The following is a 24,929-nucleotide window of genomic DNA, read 5'->3' as shown; positions in this document are numbered from 1 at the left end:
TACCCATGGATGCATTTTTCAAAGATTAAGAGCCCTTGGCTCTGACCTTGGGCCGTAGTGCTGATCTGCTTCTACCCCAGATAAGCCCCTTCCCTTCTGTGGAGCCAAATAAACTCCATATTTGAGACTAGCAGGTATGTAGGACACATCCCAGTTTTACAAAGAAAACGTTTTGGGGAAAATGGGTTTGAGTCCCTTCATTATATGTGTATTGAGTGATTTTAAAGTAGTTTCATAAGGGAAAACACGTTATTTTGTTCACAGAAACTTAATATACTGAGTCTGATGGGAAATCATCAATTCTAGATAAGCAATGATGGCCTACTAACTCTGAAAAATGTATAAAATAGCTAAAATGAAATAGGTTACTGTCATTGTTATTCATCAAGTAATCACACAAGCAAATAGAAGCAAAATATGACCAGGTAAAGTTCTGTGAAAGAGAGGTCTATGGTGCTCTGAGAAGATATAAGAGGGAAATGTAACCTTGTCTGAGAGGACAGGGAATGAGTCATTGAGGAAACAATAGGGAAGTTAACCAAGTAAAGAGGGGAAAAGAGCATTCCATTCAGAAAGGCGAACAGGTGCAAAGGCCCTGTGGTGGGGAGTTATATAGCAACTCTGTGACATTGAAAGAAGGCCAGTGTGGGTAGAGAAGAGAGAGCAAAGGGTGAGTTCACGGTGTGGCTGGGAGGTGGGTGGGGTCAGAGTAGAAGGACTGTGCTGACTTTAGCAAGGGTTTTGGCATTTATTCCAAGAACCATCTTAGTGTCCCCTCAACTTGATAAGACTCATACTTGTGTACTGACCCTTGTCTTGAGCCTGTGCCCTCCGTAAAACCTGGTGACAGTTCTGACCCAGTGGGACCTCCCTTCATGGAAACAAGTGGAATAAACATGTTAGCCTTGGACTTAACAGTCATTCTCCAGTGAACTGGATCACTGAGGTTCATCCTTACAGAGCAGCTCACTCAAGCCCAAATGAGTTGATGAAAGGACTTTCCCTCCCAGGAGAGTCAAGAACTGGACAGTGATACTGTTTTAGGACAGGAGGGCAGGCCTTCCAGAGAACCCTTTTCTTCTCCTTCCTTCAACTTTCTGATGGAGTGGTGTCCGTTTGCTCCCGAGTTAAAAATGTCCTCTTGTGGGTGAAAAAAACAAGACCAGTGTTTTCTTGTATAAAATGAAGTCTCAATTTTGCAAAATGATTTCTTCTGTCTTAGGGCAGCCAGGGTGACATTTCAGAACACCCAGGAAAACATTTCCTACATGAACAGAGCATTTGTCTGGGCCAGTTATTGGCTTGAAGGAAAGGACTGTTTTATCTGCGTGCAACAAAATGTGTCCTTTATTTCCCGCAAGAGCCTGCAAACGCTTGTTTATGCCTGAGTGGTAATTGCTCCACACCATAGTTTGTTGATTAAAAAAATGTTTCCAAGAGACCGAAAATTGTTCTCAGACACATAGAGGAATTTCAGTTGACCTTGGACGTGAGAAATGTAATCCCTGTGCAATAACCAATTAGCACCCAGAATGACTCAGAAATTACTTTCAAGCCTCTTATCTGGAGAAATTCTGAGTGACAGTAAAATCGAGCTGCAGAAATTGGGGTAATAGAATTTCACGGTAGGGTGAGCTTGGTGAAGTTACCACATGTGGTATGCTTCAGAACATTGGAGGAGGCTCTGTTTGGGGACTTTTGTCTGGCTGTGGCCTTGCCGATGGGCCAGGGAAAGGAAGTCTCTATTTTGTGTGGTTCAGAATGGGTCTTCTGACAGGCTTAGAATTTTTTAATTTAATAAAATGCTTACTATGTGCCATTTATTGTTTTAAGTGCTTTAGAAATATTAAGTCATTTAATTCAGTCCTTACAACCACCGTGACTGGTCAGTACCTTTATCATCCCCCTTTATCTTTTACAGATGAGGAAACTGAGGCCCAGAGAGGTTAAGCAACTTTCTAATATCCCTCAGCTGGTCATTGTCCAACTTTGAGTTTCCCCAGAAACAGACTGTAAGGATTCAAGTGCAGGTGGTTTCTTTGGGAGGCGAGCCCAAGAAGCATCTAGAGCAGTGGGAAAGTGAGGCAGGGAAAGGAAGGAAGCTGGAAAAGTATGATCAGCAAGTTACCACTGTGGGCAGCTGGGGTTTAATCCTGCCGGGGATTAACCGGGCCGCAGGGTTTCCAGTCAAGGGGCGGGCAGCTGAAGTATCATCCACGAGGTCCCCTTCCATCACAGGCTGAAGGCTGCTTCCAGGGGTATTAACTTGCCAGCACTTTCAACTTGGCCTGCTTGTGGGCTGTGCTTGCCCCTGCAACCAGGAAAAGAGCCTGCAGGCAGAGTCACAGGTGTAAGCGGCAAGCAGCCCCAGGTATAGAGAGGAGAGGGCCGAGGGATCTTGGCTGGATACCTGGAGCCACATGCGTGCAGCGTAGCCTATTCTGTTCAGGTGGTTCAAGAGCCAGCCTGCCTGGATTGGAATCCCAGCTCTGTCCCTTCCTTGCTGGGTGCTGAAGGCAGGTGACTTTATTTCTCTGAGCTTTTGATTCCCCACCTGTATGTATCATGGCACTTCTGACCTCCCATGGTTATGTGAAGAGTGCGTGAGATAGCATTTAAACCAGTGTCTGGCATGTCATAGCATTCAGATGTCAGGTGGTTGTTCTCCTTAGCAGCCCTCTCCCTGCCTCACCACCCCCCGGAATAAATAAAGCTCAGGACCTGCTGCTTCTGGTCTTTGGAAGGGTTGCTTGGGGGTTGGGGAGCATCTACATGGACCGCTAGCCTACAGAGGTGTCTCCCGCCACTGCTGGGTATGGGAGTGCCTTTGGAGCTCCTTGTGGGGGTGGAGGTTAGTTTAAGCCAAGAAAGGCATTCCTCATCTGAGATGGGGCCCTGGAGCCAGGCAGCCGGGACGCCTTCACTCTCCGGTAGCGCAGTCTGGAAACAGGCAGGGCTCTTTGCTCAGAAGCGTGTCTCTTTGCTTTATCTTTGAGCACCAAGTCCTAGGGCTCTAAATTACAGACATGAAAAGGCAACCATTAGTGTATTCCTGTTTCTGAAGCCGTATCCAACGCAGCAAGATAGAGGATCATTTAAATTTGGGCCTCAATTTAAAAATGTTTGTTCTTTGATGGAGGACCTGCTAGGCACGAGGCCGCTGGGAGACATGGGACGTTCAGAGGAACACAGGACAGGGTTCTTGTCCCAAATGTTTTTAGAACTGGGAAGGTAACAAGAAGGGGGAAAAGCTTAGTGTGAGACAACAGGGTGTGGTGGTGATGACGGTCAACTGGAGACCCCGTGTCCCGTCTAAACGCCCCAGCCCTATGGATGGGGCCCGGTTTTGCCAGATCTGCTTCTTTAGAAGAAGCCGGGATTTGAGTTTTTGTAGGACATCTCCTGATTTTTAACAGATCTCAACTAATTTAAATATTAGTGCAGACCAGACCGATAAGGCTATTAGACTTCTGATCTAGCATCTAGAGGCTGAGAAAACATTCTGTCTTAGTTCAGACTCTTATAACAAAAATACAGTAGACTGGGTGGCTTAAACAACATTTATTTCTCACAGTTCTGGAGGTTGGAAAGTCTAGGATCAAGGTGCTGGCAGAATCGTTGTCTGGCGAGGGGCTGCTTCCTGCTTCATGGCCCTCTTTTTGTTTTGTTTTGTTTTGGCCACGCCCAGAGCATGTGGGATCTTAGTTCCCTGACCAGGGTAGACGGCCCCTGCAGTGGAAACTTGGAGTCCTAACCACTGGACCGCCAGGGAAGACCCCATGGCCCTCTTCTTACTATGTCCTCACGTGGCAGAAGGGGCAAGGGGACTCTTCTGGGTCTCTTCTATAAGGGCACTAATCCCACCCATGAGGACTCCACCCTCGTGACCTAATCTCTTCCACTGGCCCCACCTCCTAATACCATCATGTTTGAGGGTTAGGATGTCAGCATATGAACTTTCAGGAGACACAAACATTCTCGGTCTATAGCATGTAACTGTGAGAAGAGTCACGCAAGCAAATTGAGATGGAGCGTGGAATTCAGAGGAGAGAAGGTTGCTTGAAGGACTGAGGAATCAAGCTGATGGACACTTGCTGCTCCTTGAAGAACAGGGAAAAATGTTTCCTCTAAGCAGTCAGATGGAGAAATGGGGAAGTGTGTGCACCTCACTCATGCTCCACTGGCAGGGGGTGCTGGGACCTGCAGGTGGATGGAAGCAAACCTCAGGGCTGGAACGGAGACTGGGGACCAGGGACAGTCAGGATGTGGATCCTCAACAGGCTGGAGATTGGAGTGTGTGAATCGGGTGGGTCCTGAGTTGGGACTCAGAGAAGGTGGGGGACATCATAATAAAGCAGGGATGGTGGGAGGGAGGGAGGGATATGTTTGGATTGCAATAGCCTGGGAAAATCTCTGGGGGCTGGAGGGTGAGAATTTGGGATTATGGGAGGACATGGCCCTGAAAAAGCAATGCAACTTCTGTTTGAGGCTCTTTTCTTGTATGCAATTTCCCTAATGATCTGGTTTTAACTACCCCCTCTAGGCTTTAACCCCCAAATCTGTCTCCAGTTTTTGGTGGGGTTTTTTTATGATTTTTTTTTTGGCTGCATCGGGTCTTTGTTGTTGCGTGCAGGCTTTCTCTAGTTGCGGTGAACGGGGGCTACTCTTTGTTGCGGTGTGCGGACTTCTCATTGTGGTTGCTTCTCTTCTTGCAGAGCATAGGCTCTAGGCGTGCGGGCTTCAATAGTTGCAGCACGTGGGTTCAGTAGTTGCGGTGCACGGGCTCTAGGGTGTGCGGACTTCAGTAGTTTGGCTTGCAGGCTCTAGAGCGCAGGCTCAGTAGTTGTGGTGCACGGGCTTAGGTGCTCCGTGGCATGTGGGACCTTCCCGGACCAGGGCTCAAACCCATGTCTTCTGCATTGGCAGGCGGATTCTTAACCAGTGTGCCACCAGGGAAGTCCCTGTCTCCAGTTCTTATGTCATTTCTTAACCCAAAAACCACATAATACAACTGTTTACTGGGTATTTATTTACTCTTGATCGTCCCAGAGACACTTAAATCTTAACATATCTTTACTACAAGGTAACTGGACCAAGAATGCTCACAGCAGCCTTGTTAGCAGCCCAAAAGTGGAGACAACACAAATGCCCATAACAGAAGAATGAATAAATGTAAACAGTGAATGCTACTCAGCAGTACAAAGAACAAATCACTGATTCAAGCAACAACATGAGTGAATTTCAAGGGCATTAGGATGAGTGAAAAAAGCCGGATGCTAAAAACTACAAACCCTATGGAGGAAAACTTGACACTCTCACAATACTTCCGACACCAAGTGTGTGGGTTTTCCACACCAAGAAGTTCTCCAATTCTCTGTGGGCACCAACTAGGTGTTCTACAATTTAATTCAGTTTTGACACTAGCTACCTGGAGTTAGTGCAGACCCCATAGGTTAAGGGCTCAGTCCTACAAGACATCCCCCACTTTAGACTCCAATCACAAATATTCTGGCCTCCTATTCTCCCCTGCTTTCACAGCGTTTGCTGCCATTCTGAGTCATCCTTCTGCTGCTCACAGCAGCAGGCCCCTACCCCGTTGCACTGAGGACAAACATGGGCCTCATCCATCCATTTATCCAACAGAATATTTAACTGGAAAGTATGCTCATTGTCAGAGAAATTGCGGAGCATGAGACATATTCCCTGCCCTGGCAGGTTTCCAGTCTGTTGGGGAAAACAAGTGAACAGACAATTATCATGCAGTGTAAATGGGAAGTGAGGTGGTTGAAGGGAGCAGATAGGCACAGCCCATCCAGACAGAGAGAATCAAGGAAGCCTTCCCCGAGGAAGTGAAAACGTGGAACGGGAGGTAACTAGGTTGGCGAAGGGGAGAGAATAGTCATCCACACAGGAGCAGCAGTAGGTGCAAAGGCCCTGAAGTGGGAGGGAACTGGGACTCAAAGATGTGAAAGGAGGATGAAGCTGTGTTTCAGGGAAGTAGGAGCCGAGAAAATGCTGAAGAGGTTGGAGAAGCAGGTAGAGCCTGGTCATACTGGGCCATCTGGGCCAGTGAAAGCACCGAAGTCTTTATCCTAAAAACGATGGGTCGCTACCAAAGCATTTTAAGCAGGTGGTGACTTGGTTGAGTATGAAGAAGTGGAAGATCACTGTGACTACATGTAAAGCCCAGTGTGGAGGGAACCAAGGTGGGTTGTCCAGGTGAGAGGTGATGACAGGTGGTATTGGTGGAGATGGAGAGAAGAAGGAATTCTAGAGACAGCTGGGAGGAAGCAGTGACCGTTCCTGGTGGTGGATGAGACACGAGGGATGAAAGAGAAATGAGGTGCCAAGGCTGGCCTCCACATTTTGGGTTTGCACTGTGGAAGCTGGGCCATGCTTTTCACCAAGCTGGGGGCATGAGCTGCAGGAACCACAGCTTGCGGCCTATACATGCGTTTGAGCATGTACAAGGGCCTCCTCAAGCTCTGATGATGTTTTCTGTGTGCTTCTCCCTCCAGAGGGCCAAGATCAATCAGGGGACCAAGACTCCTGAAGAAAAGACGACTAACACCATATCCAAATTTGACAACAACGGGAACAGGGACCGGATGAAACTGACCGATTTTAACTTCCTGATGGTGCTTGGAAAAGGCAGCTTTGGCAAGGTACAGTACAGCTGGGTGGTGGCACCTGCTCCAGAAGGAACAGCTAACAAGGCCGGCACATTTTGCTGTTCATATGGGGCTTACATTCCAGTGAGGGAGAGAGTGAAAAGTAAATAGAGCTACACTACAGTTGGTAACGAATACTGTGAAGGAAATGAATGGAGTGCTGTGTCACAGACAGATCAAGAAGGGACCCACTCAGATTGAGGAAGTGACGTAGAAACTGAGACCTGAAGAATGAGAATAAACCAGCCATACATTCAAAGAGCTAGGAAGGAATGTTCGCAGCGGAGAGAGAGAACGGCAAGTGCAAAGGCCCTGAGGTAGGCAAGGGCTGGGCACATTCTAGGCACCATCAGAAGGTGCTGGGGCCAAAATGTCATGAGCAGGGGGAGGTTGCAGGATGTGAGGTTGCAGAGGTGGGAGGGGCCTGATCATGCAAAGCCTTAGAAGCTATGATGAGAAGTTAGGATTTTATTCACAGTGCAGCGGGGGAGCCACTGGAAGTCTTAAGCAGAGACGTGACATGATCGGATTTGGTTTTGGAAAAGATTACTCTTGCAGCTGAGAATGGAGATGGTTCTTTTCGAACAGCAGCACAGTCGAAGGATGACCCTGGGACTCGTAGAGTGATTCTGGATGCTATTATACGTACTAGGAGATGCTGTTTTACTGAAGTTGAGATTGTGTCATAAGTATTCCTGACTTGTTTAGTGTTGTGAGTCTTTTAATCCCTGTGTGTGCCACCAGCATGTCTCATATCAGTCTCAGACCATGAACTCAGGTGTGCAAAAGTATCAAATTTCTTCCCATCTCTGTCGCCTAAGTCAAAAATCTGGGAGTTATCCTTGCCTCCTCTTTGTCCTCCCCTTACCCCAGGCGTGCATAATCCATTCGTTAGTCTGGACAGGTCCTCCTCCAAAGCATATCATGAATTTACTGAGTTCTCTCCATCTTCACTAATGCAGCCCTAATCTATGCCATACAATACCGTCTGGACCACTGCAGACAGTCCTAACTGGCTTCCCTGCTTCCACTCTTGTGACCTATAATTAATACACTTCTATGCAGCAGCCATAGTTATTTTTAAAAACTTACATTAGGTCAAATCACTCCCAAGCTTAAAACCCTTCAATGACTTCACAAGTAGAATAAATTCTATACTGTGTCCTTGGCTTACATCACTCTTTAAATTCTGATCAACTTAAATTGTTCTCTGTTTGCTACCTTCTTTTCCTTTCCTTCTCCCCATCACCCATTGGGCTTGGGCCACATGAGGTTCTTTGAGACATACAAAGCTCCCTCCTCTCTTAGAGCTTTTGTGATGCTGTTCCCTTTATTCTTTGCAGAGCTGGCTCTTTCTTGTAATTCCCATCTCTACTTAGATACCACCTCTTCTGAGAAGTCTTCCCTAACTACCACTCAAAGAGCCACTCATTCATTCTCCATTATATTTAACTGTCTCCTAGAACCCATCGCCAGACGATACTTCTCTTGCTTGGTTTGTCTCCTTGTTCTAAGATCTGAGCTCCACAAGAGCCAGGATCTCTGTCATGTTCACCCCTGTACTTCCAGTGCCTGTGGATTGAATTCATTCAGGGTCTAGACTGAATGCGTGAATTTTCTCTATGGGCCACAAGGTCCATCCATCTGCTGTGATGGGCTAAGGAACCTGAGGTGGTGGCCCAAAGTTTGAAGAGCCTTGGCAGGGAGTGAGAATAGAGAGTAGGAACACGGAATAAGATTGCTGAGCAGCCTGGAGGTCCAAAAGGCTAGAGAATAAGCAGTAGTGATGGTAGAGGTCCATGCCACTGTGCCCTTTTTGCCAGCAGCTCTGAGCAGCCTGGGGGTGGAGATGGAGAAGTAGATGGTGGATTTGAGCTAAGGATGGTGATTAGCAGGATCGGTGCCCTAGAAGATCACAGTAATAAGGGAGTCAAGGCTTCTGGGAAGAGGGGTGCCCACTGCAGATCCAACAGAGCCCGTTCTAGCAGGTACTCAGCAAAAGTGTACTGAATAAATGAATAACAATGACATCCAGACTGGAAGGAAGTCAAAGCAGAAAGAGGGTTACAACCTTGGGGAGAAAGAAGGAGTCTAGAGGCCTAGGGATGAGAAACAAGTGGGTGAGGCCAAGAGATTTCAAATGCTAGGAAGACTAAGGGCATTTAGATTTCAAAGATGGGGGGGTTTCCGTGATGACAAGGAAGAATGAAGCCTCAATGAAGAGGAGGTTCTAATCAGCTGAGGCTGTCGGGGAGTTTTAAAGAATTAAATTATATTTTTAATAAGCAGTGTTTTCACATGGTTCATAATTAAAATTATATTAAAAGGATAAACACTGAGAAGTCTTGCTCCCACTCAGGTTCACATCCTTCTGTGCCCCCTTGCTGCTACTGCCCTCCGTATACAAACTGTTCTGTTAATTTGCATCTTTCCAGTTTCTCTCTGCTACTTTAACAAACATAAATATGCATATTTATCCTTGTCCTGTTGCCTCAAAAGTTAGCAGCCCACACACATATTTCTTCACCTTTTTGATCACTCAGCAGTACAGACGAGAGTTTTTGATTGAGGAATGGAAGTTCTGGAGGGTCTTACAGAAAGGATTGGGGTTGGGGGGTGGGTAGAGAAGTGGGAGAATGGGTCTTGGGGAACAGTGAGGGAATGAGAGAGAATAGATCATATGTTTCCATGGAAACTGTTATAATAATTGAGAGTTCTGTTCCAGACTGGGGATGTGGCATCAAATAAATCACAGAGGAAAACAACAGTATGTCATGAAAGCAAACTAGAATAACAAAAACCTCTACCATCCTTTAAAACATAGAGTAATCCTTTGCAGCTCTTGTTTTGCCAGTCGCGGTTTTAAATTAATGTGGTTTTATATTTGAATGCCTACTTTTACCATGTTTCAGTCTTGTGGGATATATACATCAACCCCCTTAAATGGAAGAACACAGCAGCAGTAACTGCTCCCCCGCCAAAGATGAAAGACATGGACCGTTGGGTAATCTGTTCACACCTCCCCTCCTGCAGGCCCACTGTATCAGATCTGGCCCAGAAAAACGTGCTCTTAGAGACAGTAATCATTTGTGGAGCGACTAGGGAGAGACACAAGCATTTTGCTAAGACCTATGAAAATGAAACAAGGGACAAAGCAAGTGTGAAAGCCATTGAGTTCCAAACGAGTAAACCCTGTTTCAAAAACTTTAAAAAGAAGAAAAATTTGGAGAGTTTGCTTTCCTGACCATGTGAAAGCGTTTCCCTGGGAGCGTTATTGCACCAGGGCAGGGCCTCTTGGCATGTCTGGCTTACTTGGAGATAGACGCCCTCTAGAACTTTTGTTGCAGAACATTTGCATGTATTATTCATTTGTTATTTAATGTTTATTTTTATAGTTTTATCCTCTCTATTTTTTTCTGATTTCTTGAACCTTTGACTTCTGCTTTGCCAACCTTTCACTTTTCAAGAATTTTACCTCTGTGGTTGTCAAGTGATTTCTGCAGTTAAAATTGTGCTCCAGGTATATAAATTGGGCAGATATGCACTGTTCAGACTGGTTATACAAGTGGAGCTTATAAACACAGCAAGTCTCTGATAACGTGTATACACAGCACAAATACAACTCTGTACATTACAGACTTGATTCCCCTAATTCTAAAGTGCCATAATATATATCCATTGGATATTTAATTAATGCTAGTATCACTTGCTTTCTGAGACTTCAGATGTGCTTGTGGTAATGATTTGTATGATCCAGATGTTTTTAGAAAATCATGCTGGGAAGTTTGAATGAGGGCTTTCTTATTATTTTCTTATACTCGTGGACTCCTGCCTGTGGAGGATACTGGCCTGCTGGGGGGTTGGTGGTGTGGGGAGGGCAGGAACATGTTGTGGTGGACCTAGAGCTAACATAAAGAAGCTCAAATCCAGCAGCACAGAAGAGCTATCATAGGAAAAGATCAGTAATAGAAAAAAAATGAAAATAGCCCAAATGTTTATCAGTAGTGTGAAAGTTAAACATATAATGGTGTATCCATGATACCTTCAAAAGGATGAGGTCTTTGTGTCTCTCATATCTCTGTCTGTCTGTCTATCTGTCATCATGGACAGATATCCATGACATAGTATCAAGTAAAAATAGAAGCAAATCACAGAACATTATGATTAGTAATATAAAATACACTGTACATAGAATAATTCTATTTATGTAATGTACTCATAGTCCCTACTCTCTTTGAACTTCCCCCCAACATTTTATTAGGAAAAACTTTAAAAATACAGAAAAGTTAAAAGAATTATACAATGAACACCCATAATACCCAATACCTAGATTCTGCAGCCAGCATTTGACTGTATATGTGTGATCACATGTCTCTCCATCTCTTTGTCAACCCATTTTTTAATCGTTTCGAACCAAGATGCAGATATCGGTACACTTCACACCTGAACTCTTCAGCATGCATATCATTTAACCAGAATTCAACATTTGTTTCTGATCATTTTAAGGTAATAAAATTTACATACAACAAAATGCACAAGGAAGTGTATCATTCTATGAATTTTGAAAAATGCATACTTAAAAGCCCAGTGGGAGTATAAATGTTAATCAAAAAAAAATCACACTAACAGATATAAAGTACAGCTCTGATGTTTGCCGTGTGCTGGGAGAGCCTACGGGAGTGGGATCGGCCCTGGCCAAAGTCAGGGAAGGCTTCTGGGAGAAAGAGGCTCTTGGGCTTTATCTAAAGGATGAGCTAAATTAACTGTGCAAAGAGGGGAGGGAGTAAATGGAAATCTCAGAATGTCTCCTCTGGGACTTCCCTGACGGTCCAGTGGTTAAGATTCTGTGCTTCTAATGCAGGGGCCACAGGTTTGATCCCTGGTTGGGGAACTAAGATCCCACATGCAGCGTGGCAAAAAAAAAAAGAACATCTCTTCTTCCAGACCCCACACACCTAACCTCCTTTATTAGTTAGGGTGGATCCAACTGCCATAACAAAAAGACCCCTACATCTATACTGGCTCCGACACAATAGAAGTTTAATGTTTATTCATGTAACAGTCCAAGATGGGTGTTCCTGGCCTCACCCATGCTCTCCATATGGTGATTAAGTGACCCAGGTTCCTTCCATCTTACGCGGCCCCATCAATCCCTACAGCCTTGTTTTTGCCTTGTTTTTGTCTATACTCAGAGTGCGGGGGGGGAAGAGTACAGAGGAGGCACAAGCTGCTTCATAAAAGCCTTGCTTTGGAAGTGGCACCCATCACTTCTGCCTACACACTATTACAGAGAATTTAGTCACATGACTCAGTGCAAGGGACGCTGGGAGAACAATTTTGATGGAAAGATAGTGGCCTCAGCCATATGCCCTACTTTTCAGCTCTGGTTGGAATTCTTCTTGGTGACATGAAAGACCTTCTGACTTTAACCTTTAGAACTCCCAATTTTCATGCCCCACAAGCAAAAAACTTTAAGCTTCTCTTCTCGATGACATTTCCTTGTGTTCAAATCATGGAACGTGCCAGGTGTTAGTGCTGCTTTTCCTGAAGCATAGCATAAGCCAGGAATAAATCAAGTAGGAAGAAGTCAGCAGCTTATAAAATTAAAAGGAAAAGTGGCAAGTCTTTAGAAACTGAGTGCCCCGGTATTACATTTATCTCTTCAAAAAGTCCCATTCAGGTCTGCTGCTCTGTATGCATTGAAGATAATCAAAAATAAAAAGCTGAGAGGTGAGAGACAAAACCATTAAGCCTCCTCTTCTGGTGTTTGACTTTCCTAGAATAATGCCCAAGAGGCTGATGATATTAAGTGCCTGAGTGTCACTAAGGAGGCCATTTAGTGTTAACCAGTGGCCCCTTTCCTATGGCACAGCAGAGACTCAGCATTTGGGTGCCACTCTCCAAGGTGCTGACACCAACTCCCTTGGCTCAAGATTCAGACTGTACAAAAGGGTTGAGTATAGCCTTGGCCAAGTTTCCCAACTATTACCTATTTATGCACTTGTTTTTATTTTTTTTGTTTATTTTTTTAAGCATGTACATACTTCCTTTATACTATCTTAAATATTTTCTCTCTCTCTCTCTCTTTTTTTTTTTTTTTTTTTTTGGCCGCGTTGCGTGACTTGTGGGATCTTAGTTCCCTGACCAGGGATTGAACCCGGGCCTTCGGCAGTGAGAGCGCCGTCCTAAACTCTGGACTGCCAGGGAATTCCCCTTAAATATATTTTTTAATTGATTTAGTTGACTTCCTTTTCTTCTTCTTAGCATTGCCCTAAGTGATAATGTATTTGAAATCACAGGCTTGATCTAGCAGTCATATATTTATTTTAATATATTCTTAGGAGAATTTATTAAAAGAAAAATAATTTTGTCCTTGTATTGCCAATGGTAGAAGTGCCACATTTTTTGAAAAACTGCCTTCAAGATCTTACAGTCACATGACAGTTTGGTACTTCAATTACCATTGTATTCCTAAGAACATAAAGTCTTTTGCTACATTTTCTGTGTATATGTCGAAGCTACAGAAAGTCTCTGATCTTCCCTCTCCCCTATCTCCTTTCTTTTAGATGAGAAGTATGCTCAGCATTTCCCGTATCCTTAAAGATGTTTTCTGTGACCTTGACTCTCCCTTCTCTGTCCTTTACTCACTGACTATATCCAGAGAATCAAACTGCTCTTTTGATATTTGCTGCCTACACTTCCTCCCCACTCACCTGTGCCTTATCCTTTTGCCTTGTGACTTCTACTCTCAGCTACTTCTGAATCGCCCGTCTCCCAGGTTATCAGTGATCTCCTAGCTCCTGACTCTCCAGATCTGAGCACAAGGCATGGTGGCTGCTTATGACAGCAGAGGGCAGACATGAGGGAAAGGAATTGAGACTAAGATTGGAACCCATACTGGGGAGGAGTATCACTTTTATAATAACTGCCCACTGACAGCATGAGTAAGGATTTATTCATTCAACAAATATGTATTGAGCATTTACTATGTGCCAGGCACTGTTCTAGGTGCAGAGGAAATGGCTTTGAACAAAACAGACAAAAATATCTGCCTTCATGGAACGTATATTCTTGTGGTGGCGGTAGTGATGAAGATGATGATGTCACCTAACATTTTGAGTCCTTACTATATGCCAGACTTTGTTGTAAGTGCTTTGTATGTTTTGGCTCATGTTTATGCTGTGATGTAGCTACTTATATCCCCATTTTACAGATGAGGAAAGGAGATGCAGGAAGTTGAAATAAGTTGGTAAAGTCACAGAGCTCGTCAGGGGCATTTAACGGACCAGGTTTGGTTTAGATGCATGTGATCTTAGGCTCTTGATTGCCTTGATACTTAAAACTTGCATTTCTAGTCTCAACAGTGGTCGCCTTTGCCATGTCACAAACATATTCTAGAAGGTTAACCGTTTTCCCCTCTTATTTTCTCATTTCCACCTCTCTGCTCTTTGCCTATAAGCGTAAGCAGAGTTTGCATGCCTTGTTTTCATTCTGAGCCTTTGCCATTAGACAAATGCCACGTGCATGGTGATGGAAGCCTCCAGATTTTCTGTTCTCCCTCCTCACTCTGTGTTTGTCAATTACCTATGCATGTGCAAACACCCGTCGGAACTGGGAGCCATCAACAGGGATTCCTGGGAGGGCTCCTGAGGATGGGCTACTCTCTTCTAGAGCCTGCCCTTCTCACCTCCTCTACAGGCTTCAGCTCATGGGGTCCTCCAAGTCTTGGAGGCACCTCTAGTGTGTGTGGTTCTTCAGCTGGTTCCCTTTCCACCGTCACCCTCCGTTTCTTCTAACCCTCACCAGCTCTATCTCCCATCCCCACCCTCTACAATTCCACTTGCCCATCTCCATTGCCTCCAACTTTTGAGCTCATACTAAATGCCAGGGATCATGCTGTGGATTTATATGCATCACACATCATATTATTTCTTACCACAGTCATGCAAGGTAGCTACTGATATTAACCCTATTACACCTATTTGGAAATTATAAGTCAGAGAGATTGAGTGACCTCCCCAAGACTACACAGCTGGGAGTAGGCAGGACCAGGATTTGAAATCAGGTGTTGTGATTCTAGTTGCCTCTTTCCATCTCTAACAGCACTCTTCTCTACTTTTGGGTCCACTCATCTCCATCAAACTGCTAGTCTTTTCGTTTTTGAAACAGTTTCAAAACTGCTATGGAGACTTTTGTGGGTTCTTCCTTACACCATCAAAAAAAGTTGAAAACTGTATCTTACGACTGCTTTGGTATAAGGACAAATGTATTAATATTACATGTTAAAGCAGTTTCTTCAGCCTAAAAGTTCATTTTTTTTTCTTGTGATTCTAAAAGGAATTAAAACACTTTCACGAGCCCCTACAGAGATCGTGGTCCCCAGTGCGCTTGAAGTTGGCCCTGGTTGCTAACACTAGTTCCCCAACAGCACAACCTCCAAGCTGTCTCCCCAAAAGCCACTGGGGTACTTAACTAGTGTGTGCTTTGAGTTTGGGCACAAGAGAACAATCCAGAGCTCCAAGCCCCAGACTCCAGTGTCTTCTGCTGGATCCAAGTGCAGCACTGAATTACCACAGGAAGAAATTGCCTGAGGAGATAAAAAGGCAGTTTAGTTTCTACCAGTAACAAAGGCCTTTTCTGAAGTCTCAGAACTCCCGTTGTGGGAGTCTATCCTAATTTTAATCTCATTAGTAGTGTGGATTCACATGCACACATATACGTCCACACATTAGAGGTGGTTATATAATCCTACAGACAAAAGCTCTTCCCTTTACTTCAACCTGCTTTGCTATCTTCCTGCACCATATGGTGAGTCCTTTATCATATGGTTCACAGATAGCTCAAAGTCTTTGCTACCTGTTCCCTTAATCCTCTTCCAGAGAACCTTTTGACATTTGCTGTCTGATCTTGGATTCCTGCCTTCTCTTTGGTTCTATCCCAATTATGGCACCTTCCTCCCAGCCTCCAGTCTCTCGTATGCAATTCTGACTGCCGTGTTTTTTTTTTTTGCCAACTCATTTTCCCCAGTCACGGTGAGGCCCTTCCACTTTCTGAATTCGTCCAGGTCTCTCATCAATGAAGTGACTTACTGCTTCTCTGTAGCCCCTACATTCACCCCTCAGAGGATAGTAAATTACAGAACAAAAAAGCGTAAGGGTCTGTTTTCCCAATAGAATTAATTATATCAAGGAAAGTGAAACGTCTGGAATTCAAGTTTTCTTGTCAAGCCACAGGGAGTAAAGGGGGATTTATTGGACAGACATGGCATGTTCTTGTGTATCTCCCAACATCCAAAGGCAGGAAGTGCAGCTGGGACCAGAAAGCTTCCAGGAGCCCAGCATTCATTGTCTCCATCCTGGGGACCCCAGTCTGTCACCCTGGCTTCTGACTGACATCTCTCACTGTGGATGTGCATCAGTGTTACCTCCTTCAGCCTTATGTCACTTCTCAATTCTCAATGTCTAATTCCCAAACCTAGAATAGTCTAGAATTTAAAACCCCAGGAAAGAGACTGATAGACCAGTATGGCTCAGTGATCATGTGATCCAATTAGCTGTGGCCAAAGGGACAGGTCACTTTGCCAGCCATCTGTCAGGAAGGACAACAGGAACAGCCTCTCTGAAAAGCAAATGTGATGTGGGCAGTTCCTCGAAGAGAAGGAAGAAAATATGGTCTGTCTGGCACACAGGCCAGTGTTTCCTTTAAGTCTGTATATCTTCAAAACGTTGCCTGGCTCTTTGGGAAAAATAATACAAAGTTAAATCTAGTCCTCTTACTGAAGGGCCAGATAGAGCCTATTAACAGGGAAGCTCTGTCTTGGGCGATAATTCACGGCCTCTGGTCCAATTATTGTGCTGTCATAGTTCACCCTCCACACATCCATCTCAACTGCATCTTTATGTGCTATTTCAGAAATTCTAAAATTTCCTGTTAAGATATTGAATCCCTGTTTACTAACAACATTACCCATAATCTTTTCTACAACAAACGTGATAGCAGAGACCTATAGATTTTAATCATCCAATACCCATGGTAAATATTTTGAACGTACACCTACGGATGGTTAATATAATTAAACATGCCATAGTTTGTTTCAGTCCTTTCCCGCCCCTCAGCTCTGTTTCATATTATGTATTTACCTCATTGAAAAATCACTGCAGAGATTGATAATGTATTTTGAGTGCTGAGAACCTAAGTGTTTTATATGCATTGCTTGTTTAATCTTCACAACGATCTTATGGGGTGTGTGCTGTCATTATCCCCATTTTACATGAGGGAATGGAGGCTCAGAGAGTTGAGAGACTTCCAGATTCATGCAGTGGTGGATGCAGGTCCAAACCCAGAGGGTCTGGCTCCCGAACACATGACCACTGTGCCACCCAGCCTCAACATGCTCCACTCCTGCCTTGGAGAAAACCCATTCTCCATTAGTCTGTGACACCAATCAAAGGGAGGCTTGTGTGCACAGAGCAGATCAGATTATAGGGAAACAGACTTCCTTTGTGCGCCTAATAGATGAAATGAATGACAGACCCTTAAGGGTTTCATTGCGTTTTCTTTTGGTAAAAGGCATCAATTATTGGTTTGTTTTCCCAGGAACTGTTTAAAGAAGAGTCAAATTAAATCTGCTTTTATTTTAACCATCTAACTTTGTCAAATATAACATGTGATTCAAAGAAAATTGACTAAGCAAACCTACAGGACACCAGCATTGATTTGAGCTCAAGAGAACACTTCAATAACTCGAATGGTTACCTATCGATTCCACCATATCAGTTCTATGATATCAATCATTAGAAGTGATACAACCCAGAGTTTTGAAATAATAGTTCTTTTGCATTTCTTATTACAACCCAATCAAACAATTAAACACTTCTTATTAAATCCAACTAAGCCTCTTCATTTAAAACTCAGGGCTCAGCGTTTCAAGTTTAAACCTTCTTATTCCCTCTCCTCCCTCTTTCCAGCAGTGACTATGAGTCATTCCTTCCATGGGTGTAGTGGTGACATTTGCTTAACAATAGCAAGTCCACATGAGCCAGAGATGACTCGGCTGAAAGTACCTTCATTCTAAACTTCATTTCACACTTCCACTGGCTTTCTCTGCTAGTGGGCAAAAACTCAACTTGATTAAATCTAATGTGTGACGTGGCATCATTTTAAGAGGCTTAAATCTTAATAACACGTGTCACCCTGACCTCTGATCTGAAAACTCAATTTATCTGCCACCCAGTTCCATGCCTCCTCCATTATCAACATCCCCACTAGAGTGGTACATTCATTACAGTCAATAAGCCTACACTGACACATCATCATCACCCAAAGTCTGCAGTTCACATTACGGTTCATTCTTGGTGGTGTACGTTCTACGGGTTTGGACAGATGTATAATGACATGCATCAACCATTATAGTATCACACAGAGTAGTTTCTCTGCCCTAAAAATCCTCTGCACTCTGCCTATTCATCCCTCCCACCCCCTACCCCTAGCAACCACTGATCTTTTTACAGTCTCCATGGTTTTGCCTTTTCCAGAATGTCATATAGTTGGAATCATACAGTATGTAACCATATAAAGAGATTTTGTTTTAAATATGGAAAACCTTACATAATAAATCATGAAATAACCCAGTTGATCTGCACGCTATCACTGCTCTTATTTTTGTCTTACCAACTTGAAGGTTGTATCCGCAAAGTGATTCAGTCCTACGCAGATCCACACTATTAACTCCCAATTAGCACCTTTTCCCCACTATACCACTTTTCAATTTTTCCTGATGTACTTCCTCAATTTGCAAGTCCACCCAGTTGCTCCTCCAAAGCAAGCTATTAGAAGCCAGGAACCATTTCTAGACTGCTAACTTCCAGTTTGCTGCTAGAGGCGAATGCATTTGATTCCCCCAAACCACATGATTTCATATTCGATTAGTGTGTCCACCATCAAATATAAAATTTAAACCCACATATGTGTGGATACATATGCTTAGAAAACCTGACCCAAAGTTTGAACAGTAACAATACACTTTGGGGGATTAAAATTAGGGCCTTAAGATAACCTAGAACATGTTAGGACATCTTCGTGTCTGGTGAAAGTTGAAAGTTAGGAGAACCTCAAAAGGTAAAGAATTCATCAACTCTGATGAACGTAGTATATTGAGTTCTGTCTATATGTTAAGCACTTATGACACGTATCATTGAAGCATCGTCATGGCCCTATGAATCGGTGGACTCTTGTCTATATTTATCCCCACATCCACTTACAAGGTCTCCTGGTAGGAATGGCTCTGCCCCTCATTCCAGGCCTCTGGTTATCAGGGCTTGGGTGGCTTAAGCCATCTCTTCCTCCCCGGCTCAGTCTGAAGGAGGGCTTTGCTGGAGAGGATGAGTCTGTGAAGGCCTGGAATCCACGCTTCCCCATTCAGAATTTCAGAAGATGACAGATGGTCTGCTGATTCCTCAGGGAAGTCCCGTCTGGACTGAGCATGTAGCTCCCTGCAGGAGAGTCCCCTTAGCCTCTCCCGGAGGGCTCGTGCCAGCCCCACCTCTAAACACAGATGGTACGACCTTGCCTTTCATTCTGGGCTTCACATAAGGATCTCCTGGGGAATAGATTTTGCAGAAATTTTGGTCTATTGCTCTAGTTCACTTTCTGCCACCTGGAGACTGGGGGAAAGAACCACTGTACCCACCATTCCTCTTATTCTCTGTATTTATTCTTTCACTTTAACAATATGGCTTTCTGTGTGCAGGCTCTGAGCTTTACCTGCGTTATGTCACTTACTCTGACAACAGCCTGCTGAGGGAGGAACTATCATTATGGCCCTTTTACATATGAGGGAACTGAGACTCAGAGAGGCTGAGTAACTTGCCCAAGATCACACAGCAAGCACATGATAGAGTTAAACTTTGAACTCGTGGTTCCAGAGATGAACTTGTACCTACTGTGATTTTACAGTTCTAATTAGATATGAACTTCCAGCTTATCAGATTCTGTCAAGGTCAAAATCGCATTCTTATGTTAAACAGCTTGTCAGGATACCTGCCATGTTGTAAAGAGATGAGGATGTGGACGCTCACCTTCATTTAGTAACCTGGCCGCACCCAAGTCTCTCTCAAAATCCTACTCCCCAGTGAGCAGATGCCCTTGGAAGAACAGTGGCCAGTGTCTGCCCAGCGCTCCAGCCCCTGATTACAACACCATCCTGATGGCCTCTGGCCAGCTCATCACCTCGTCCTCCCCCAGGGCAGGCCACACAGGAAGGTCCCAGATATTTAGAAGGTTCCGATTTGATTGGTCTGGAGTGTGGCCCAAGCATCAGCCTGTAAAAGCTCCGCAGAGAATTCTCATGTGCTGCCTGGAGAAACAGGAGCTCAGTACGACCAGGCGAGGCAAACCCAAGGAAAGGGTGGGGGAGGGGAGGAGACCGGATTTGCCTTAAGACTTAGAACTGAGCTGATCTAAAGTACTCTCTGCTCTTCAGGTCTTCGGAGGGACTGGGTGGAGCCCAAGCAGGAGACAGTCCCAGAAGGCGGGGGACCCTCAAAGAGACAGAACCCTCAAATAGAGGAGGGTACACACCTTGCAGCAGATCAGACCCGCACCCCACCTCGTCCACAAGCCAGCTCCCTAGTGTGGCGGGTGTGGGAGAGGCAGGGAGAGGGGCTTGTGGTCCCCCTGGAGGCCTGCACTGTACACACCCGGCTTAACTTGCTTCTCCATCCCTCTCCCGTGCACCCTCAGCTCCCTGCACCTTACCGATCCTCTCCTCTCAAATTAGTGTTTGGGGACGCTCTGAGCCCCAAATGTGTCTCTCTCTGTCTCTATTTTAGATGCACCATCTGAGTTCATCAAGTTAGCATCTTTTCCAGACACCCGTGTGTTAGTCAAGCTTGCAGGCTCCGACAGTGCTAGATGGATGCTCTCTCCTCCTCCTCTCTGACCCCGTCATAGGGATGTCATTAAGAACATTGTCCACGGCGGCAATACGTGTTCAGGATCCATGTGAGACATTTCCTTTAGACCTAAATTCTAGGGAAAGCTTATTTTTCTCCTCAAAAAGTTATTTTCCCGGGCTTCCCTGGTGGCGCAGTTGCTGGGAGTCCGCCTACCGATGCGGGAGACACGGGTTCATGCCCCGGTCCGGGAAGATCCCACATGCCGCAGAGCGGCTGGGCCTGTGAGCCGTGGCCGCGTCCGGAGCCTGTGCTCCGCAACGGGAGAGGCCACAACAGTGAGAGGCCCACGTACCGCAAAAAAAAAAAAAGTGATTTTCCCTATAGAAAATATGAACTTCTGTTATCATTTCATGTATCTCTGGTTGCTTTGGCCTCTAGGAAGCTGATAGTACAACACATACAAACACACACTATATTTATAATATATGCATATACATACACACTATGTGCTATATACTCATTTTTAACCAGATTTATCAAGATATAATTTACATATCATAAAATCTACTTGTTTAATATTATATAATGTTGAATGCTACCTCAAATTCATTGTGAATTATAGGTTGGATGTAGCCATAGGTAAATTAAACAATGCTGAGAACCAAGTAACTAAAGATCTTTAGTGACCTAGACCTAGGGATTTTTTTTTTTAACTACTTCACCCTCACTCAGATATTTTCATTCATTTATTCAAGAAATATTTATTGAGTGTCTAGACGTTGGGGATGTGACAGCAAACCAGTCAAACAAAACAGCTGTTCTCCTGGGGCTGACATTCTAGGGAGGGAGGAAAAGAAACAAATGGCGATTAATAGGATGCCAGGTGTGGGAAGAAAGACAAAGTAGTGGAAGGGGATGGGGAGTGACAAAGGGGCTGCAACTTTAGAGAAGGTGGTCAGGGGGGATCTCTGCAAGGAAGTCACACTGAACAAGGTGAGGGAGCAAACTCTTGGGTGTATCTGGGGGAAAGGTCCTGCAGGCGGGACAGAGTGTACGTGGAGGTTGGGAGCAAGTAGAGTAGAAACAATTATCTAGGAGACAATTGCAGGAGACCAGGGTGGGGATCGTGGTGGCTTAGATCAGGAAGGAGGTTGGGTATGGCATGTACTTTGAATGCAGAGCTAACAAAACTTGTTGGTGCACTGGATGAGAGATGTAAGAGAGATGAATTGAGGGAGGCTCAGTTTGGCTTTGGACTTGCGACAGGTGTCTGTTGAAGTTGGGGGAGTGGGGAGCGGGGCCTTGGTCCCTAACTATCTCTGCCCTCTCCCATTAGGAAGCACATGGACACACAAGTCCCTCGGAGCAAATCTCCTTAGCCAGTTGAGAGCTGGAAATTGATGCTGCGTACAGGGATCACAAGTGGTCCCCTTGGTCCTTCTCTGAAAAGATGAAGCTGATGATAACCACTGTAGTGGATAGAATTGTCTCCCCTCAATATATATTTTCAAATTCTAACTACTGATACTGTGAATTCGACCGTATTTGGGCATAGGGTCTTTGCAGATGTCATCAAGTTCAGAGTTCAGACTGGATTAGGGTGGGCCCCAATCCAATGACTGGTCTCTTTGTAAGAAGAGGAAATGGGGGCAGAGACACAGGGAAGAACACCGTGTGAAGACAGAGGCAGAGATTGGAATGATGTGTCCATAAACCAACGATTGCTGGCAACCACATAAGCTGGGAGAGAGGCATGGAATAGATTCTCTCTCAGAGCCTCTAGAAGGAACCAACCCTGCCAACACCTTGATTTCGGACTTCTGGTCTCCTTAACCGTGAGAATAGATTTCTGTTGTTCTATGCCACACAGTTTCTGGTTCTTTGTTATTATAACTAGTACAAGTCCCTAAGTACTCATCTTTTGCCCAGCACGGAGCTGAATTAGGGTGTACAGTTTGCATACTTTATTCCCCAAAGTTCCCTTAGCACCACCCAAAGCTGAGCATTGCTAGTGTGTCTGTTTTATAGACGAGGAAATTAAGGTTCAGAAAAGTTAAGTGACTTTCCCAAGGTCATGCAGCTAGAATGTGGTGGAACTTGGGTATGTATCAGGTCTCCTAATTCTAAAGTCCCTGCCCTAACCATGATGCCATCTTGTCCCATGGTCAAGGGCCAAGGTTCCAGGCACATTTGGCCATTTGGATTTGCCAGCTAAGCTCATCTCCATCAGCTTTCTGGCTAGGAGTCCCTGGGCTACTTTCCATTTTATCTGCTGTCACCAGAGCTGCTGCTGTTGATCACATCTCTACCAGAAGATTCTTGGGGAACAGATGTGGCTTGGAATTTGATAAGAACGTCACTTCAAGACAGCCTTTCAATCTGTTTGGAATCCTCACCCTAGAGATGGAGCTGAACAAACAGCCCATGCCCTCGATGTTGTTATTAACTGAAGTGGAAGTTCCAGAAACTGCGAGAGACAATTGATAAAAAAATCATGTCTACGTAAAGGAGCATTTTAGATCATGGCCATTGCCATTGCTGGTGCTATGGCTGTTTTTCTGTCATTTTTCTCTCTCGTACCAACACTTGAGGGCGCAGATGGAGGGAGTAAGATCTTCTCAAGCCACTTACTGCTTGGAAGCAGGGCCACGTCTGTCCTATTCGTGGATGCATCACCGGTGCCTAGCATCATGCCTGGCACACAATTCCCAATAGAGCTCTTGGACTAGATGGATGAACTGGGGTCGCGACCACAGCACTAACTCAGACCAAGCTCATCTCGACAAGTAGATGAGTGGTTTGTTAGTGGTTGTATAAGAAATGGAGAAAGGACATAAGTGTTCTGTTCTTGACCATGAATTAGGCCACAAGGGCTGAAGTCTCAACAGGTAGGATGGGTAGGAAAAGGAGAACAGGGCCAGGATCTGGAGTCTAACTTGAAACACTTCAGCAATAATTTGCAGACAGTACAGCCTCATGACCCAACACTTGGTGCTTAGGGCTCAGAGAATCAGATGGTTAAGAGCATGGACTTTGGAGATAGGTGACCTAGAAGGGTCACTTCCTAGTAGGAGTGACTTTGGACCACTCACCTAACTTCTCTAAGCCCTGGCTTCCTCTCCTGTGAAATGGGGATGGTAGCAGTACCTATACTACCCATCTGTGTGGAATTAAATGAAATAATGCCCAGAGTAGGTAAGAAATGGGAGTGGTTATCATATCAGCCCTGAACTGGCCACCTTCTCTCACATGCTGGTCATCCCAACATGGTCTTCTTTCTCCCTGGCACACACATTGGCCCATTCCCTTTGAATGTCACCCGTTCTTTGTCCAGCCACCTGACCTGGTGCCAGTGCTGCTCTCTCTGCTGGAGACATCTCAGAGGGCTGGGAGTTGGCATCTGGACTTTGAGTTCTAGAGCTTAAGAGCTCACTTCCTACAGTGATTCTAGACCAAGGTTTGTGGATCCAGGTAGTTTAATCCTAAGGAAATACGATTCGCTTCCCTTTGGCTGGAATATGCCTCCCCCATGTCCACTGTGCTAGTCCTGGTCATTCTTCAGGTCTCAGCTTAACCATCACTTCCCCAGGGTACCTTTTGCTGGCCCACCAAATCAGGTTAAGTCCTCCATGTGAATACTCACAGGGCACCATGAACTTCTCTTTCAGGAGTTTAATCATAATTGAATTGGACTCATTTGTGCCAGTGTGTAAGCCTCCTGAAGGGATTGTCATTCTGCATCGCCAGTGCCTGGCACATCCCAGACACTTAATTCATGTTTACTGAATGAATAAATGAATTGGCCAGACTTGCAAGTCCTGGGTGAGACTAGGAAAGGTGACACATTTGGAAGGCAGACTGAATTCCATCTCTGTTGCCCATCTCAATTGAAGCCTTAAAAGTTTTTTGATTAAAAAGAGTGTTCATAACCAAACACAAGAAATAAATAAAGCAAGGTAACAGGGGCCACACCTGACAAGGCTGGGTTGCATTAGGGCACATATGAACTCAGAAGAATCTGTTCTAGTTGCCTGTTGCTGCATCACAAATCATCCTCAAACTCAGAGGTTTAAAACTGCAACACTTGTATATTATTATCTCTCATGGTGTATGTGGGTCAGGAGATTGGGAAGTCTCATTGGTTGCTTGTGGCTTGGGCTCTGTCCTGCAGTGGCTGGAGCCGGAACAGTTGGGGCTGGAGCACCCAGTGCTGTCTAGGCAGCAAGCTCTTTGTGTGGTCTCCAGGCCTCTCCACATGGTCTCATGCTGTGGCCTCACTAGCACGGTGGCCTAGCGCTCCAAAGGCAGGTGTCGCAAGAGAAACTGACAGAAGCTGCTATCTCCCAAGTCACACAGGATCCCT

The 24,929-nt window shown here is 44.9% G+C and overlaps 1 protein-coding gene across 2 annotated transcripts in view; it reads left to right on the top strand.

The window, feature by feature from the left end:
• The window catches only part of PRKCB (protein kinase C beta), a 311,308-nt gene that overhangs the window by 226,856 nt on the left and 59,523 nt on the right, over positions 1 to 24,929 (top strand). For both annotated transcript variants that reach the window (XM_060120019.1, XM_060120018.1), the window contains exon 9: positions 6,519 to 6,665. In XM_060120019.1, the coding sequence (XP_059976002.1) occupies positions 6,519 to 6,665 (147 nt within the window). The remainder of the gene's footprint in view (positions 1 to 6,518; positions 6,666 to 24,929) is intronic.

This window comes from Mesoplodon densirostris, chromosome 16, assembly GCF_025265405.1.
Source record: "Mesoplodon densirostris isolate mMesDen1 chromosome 16, mMesDen1 primary haplotype, whole genome shotgun sequence".
Lineage (NCBI taxonomy): Eukaryota > Metazoa > Chordata > Mammalia > Artiodactyla > Ziphiidae > Mesoplodon > Mesoplodon densirostris.
This window is presented reverse-complemented; position numbering and strand designations above follow the sequence as displayed.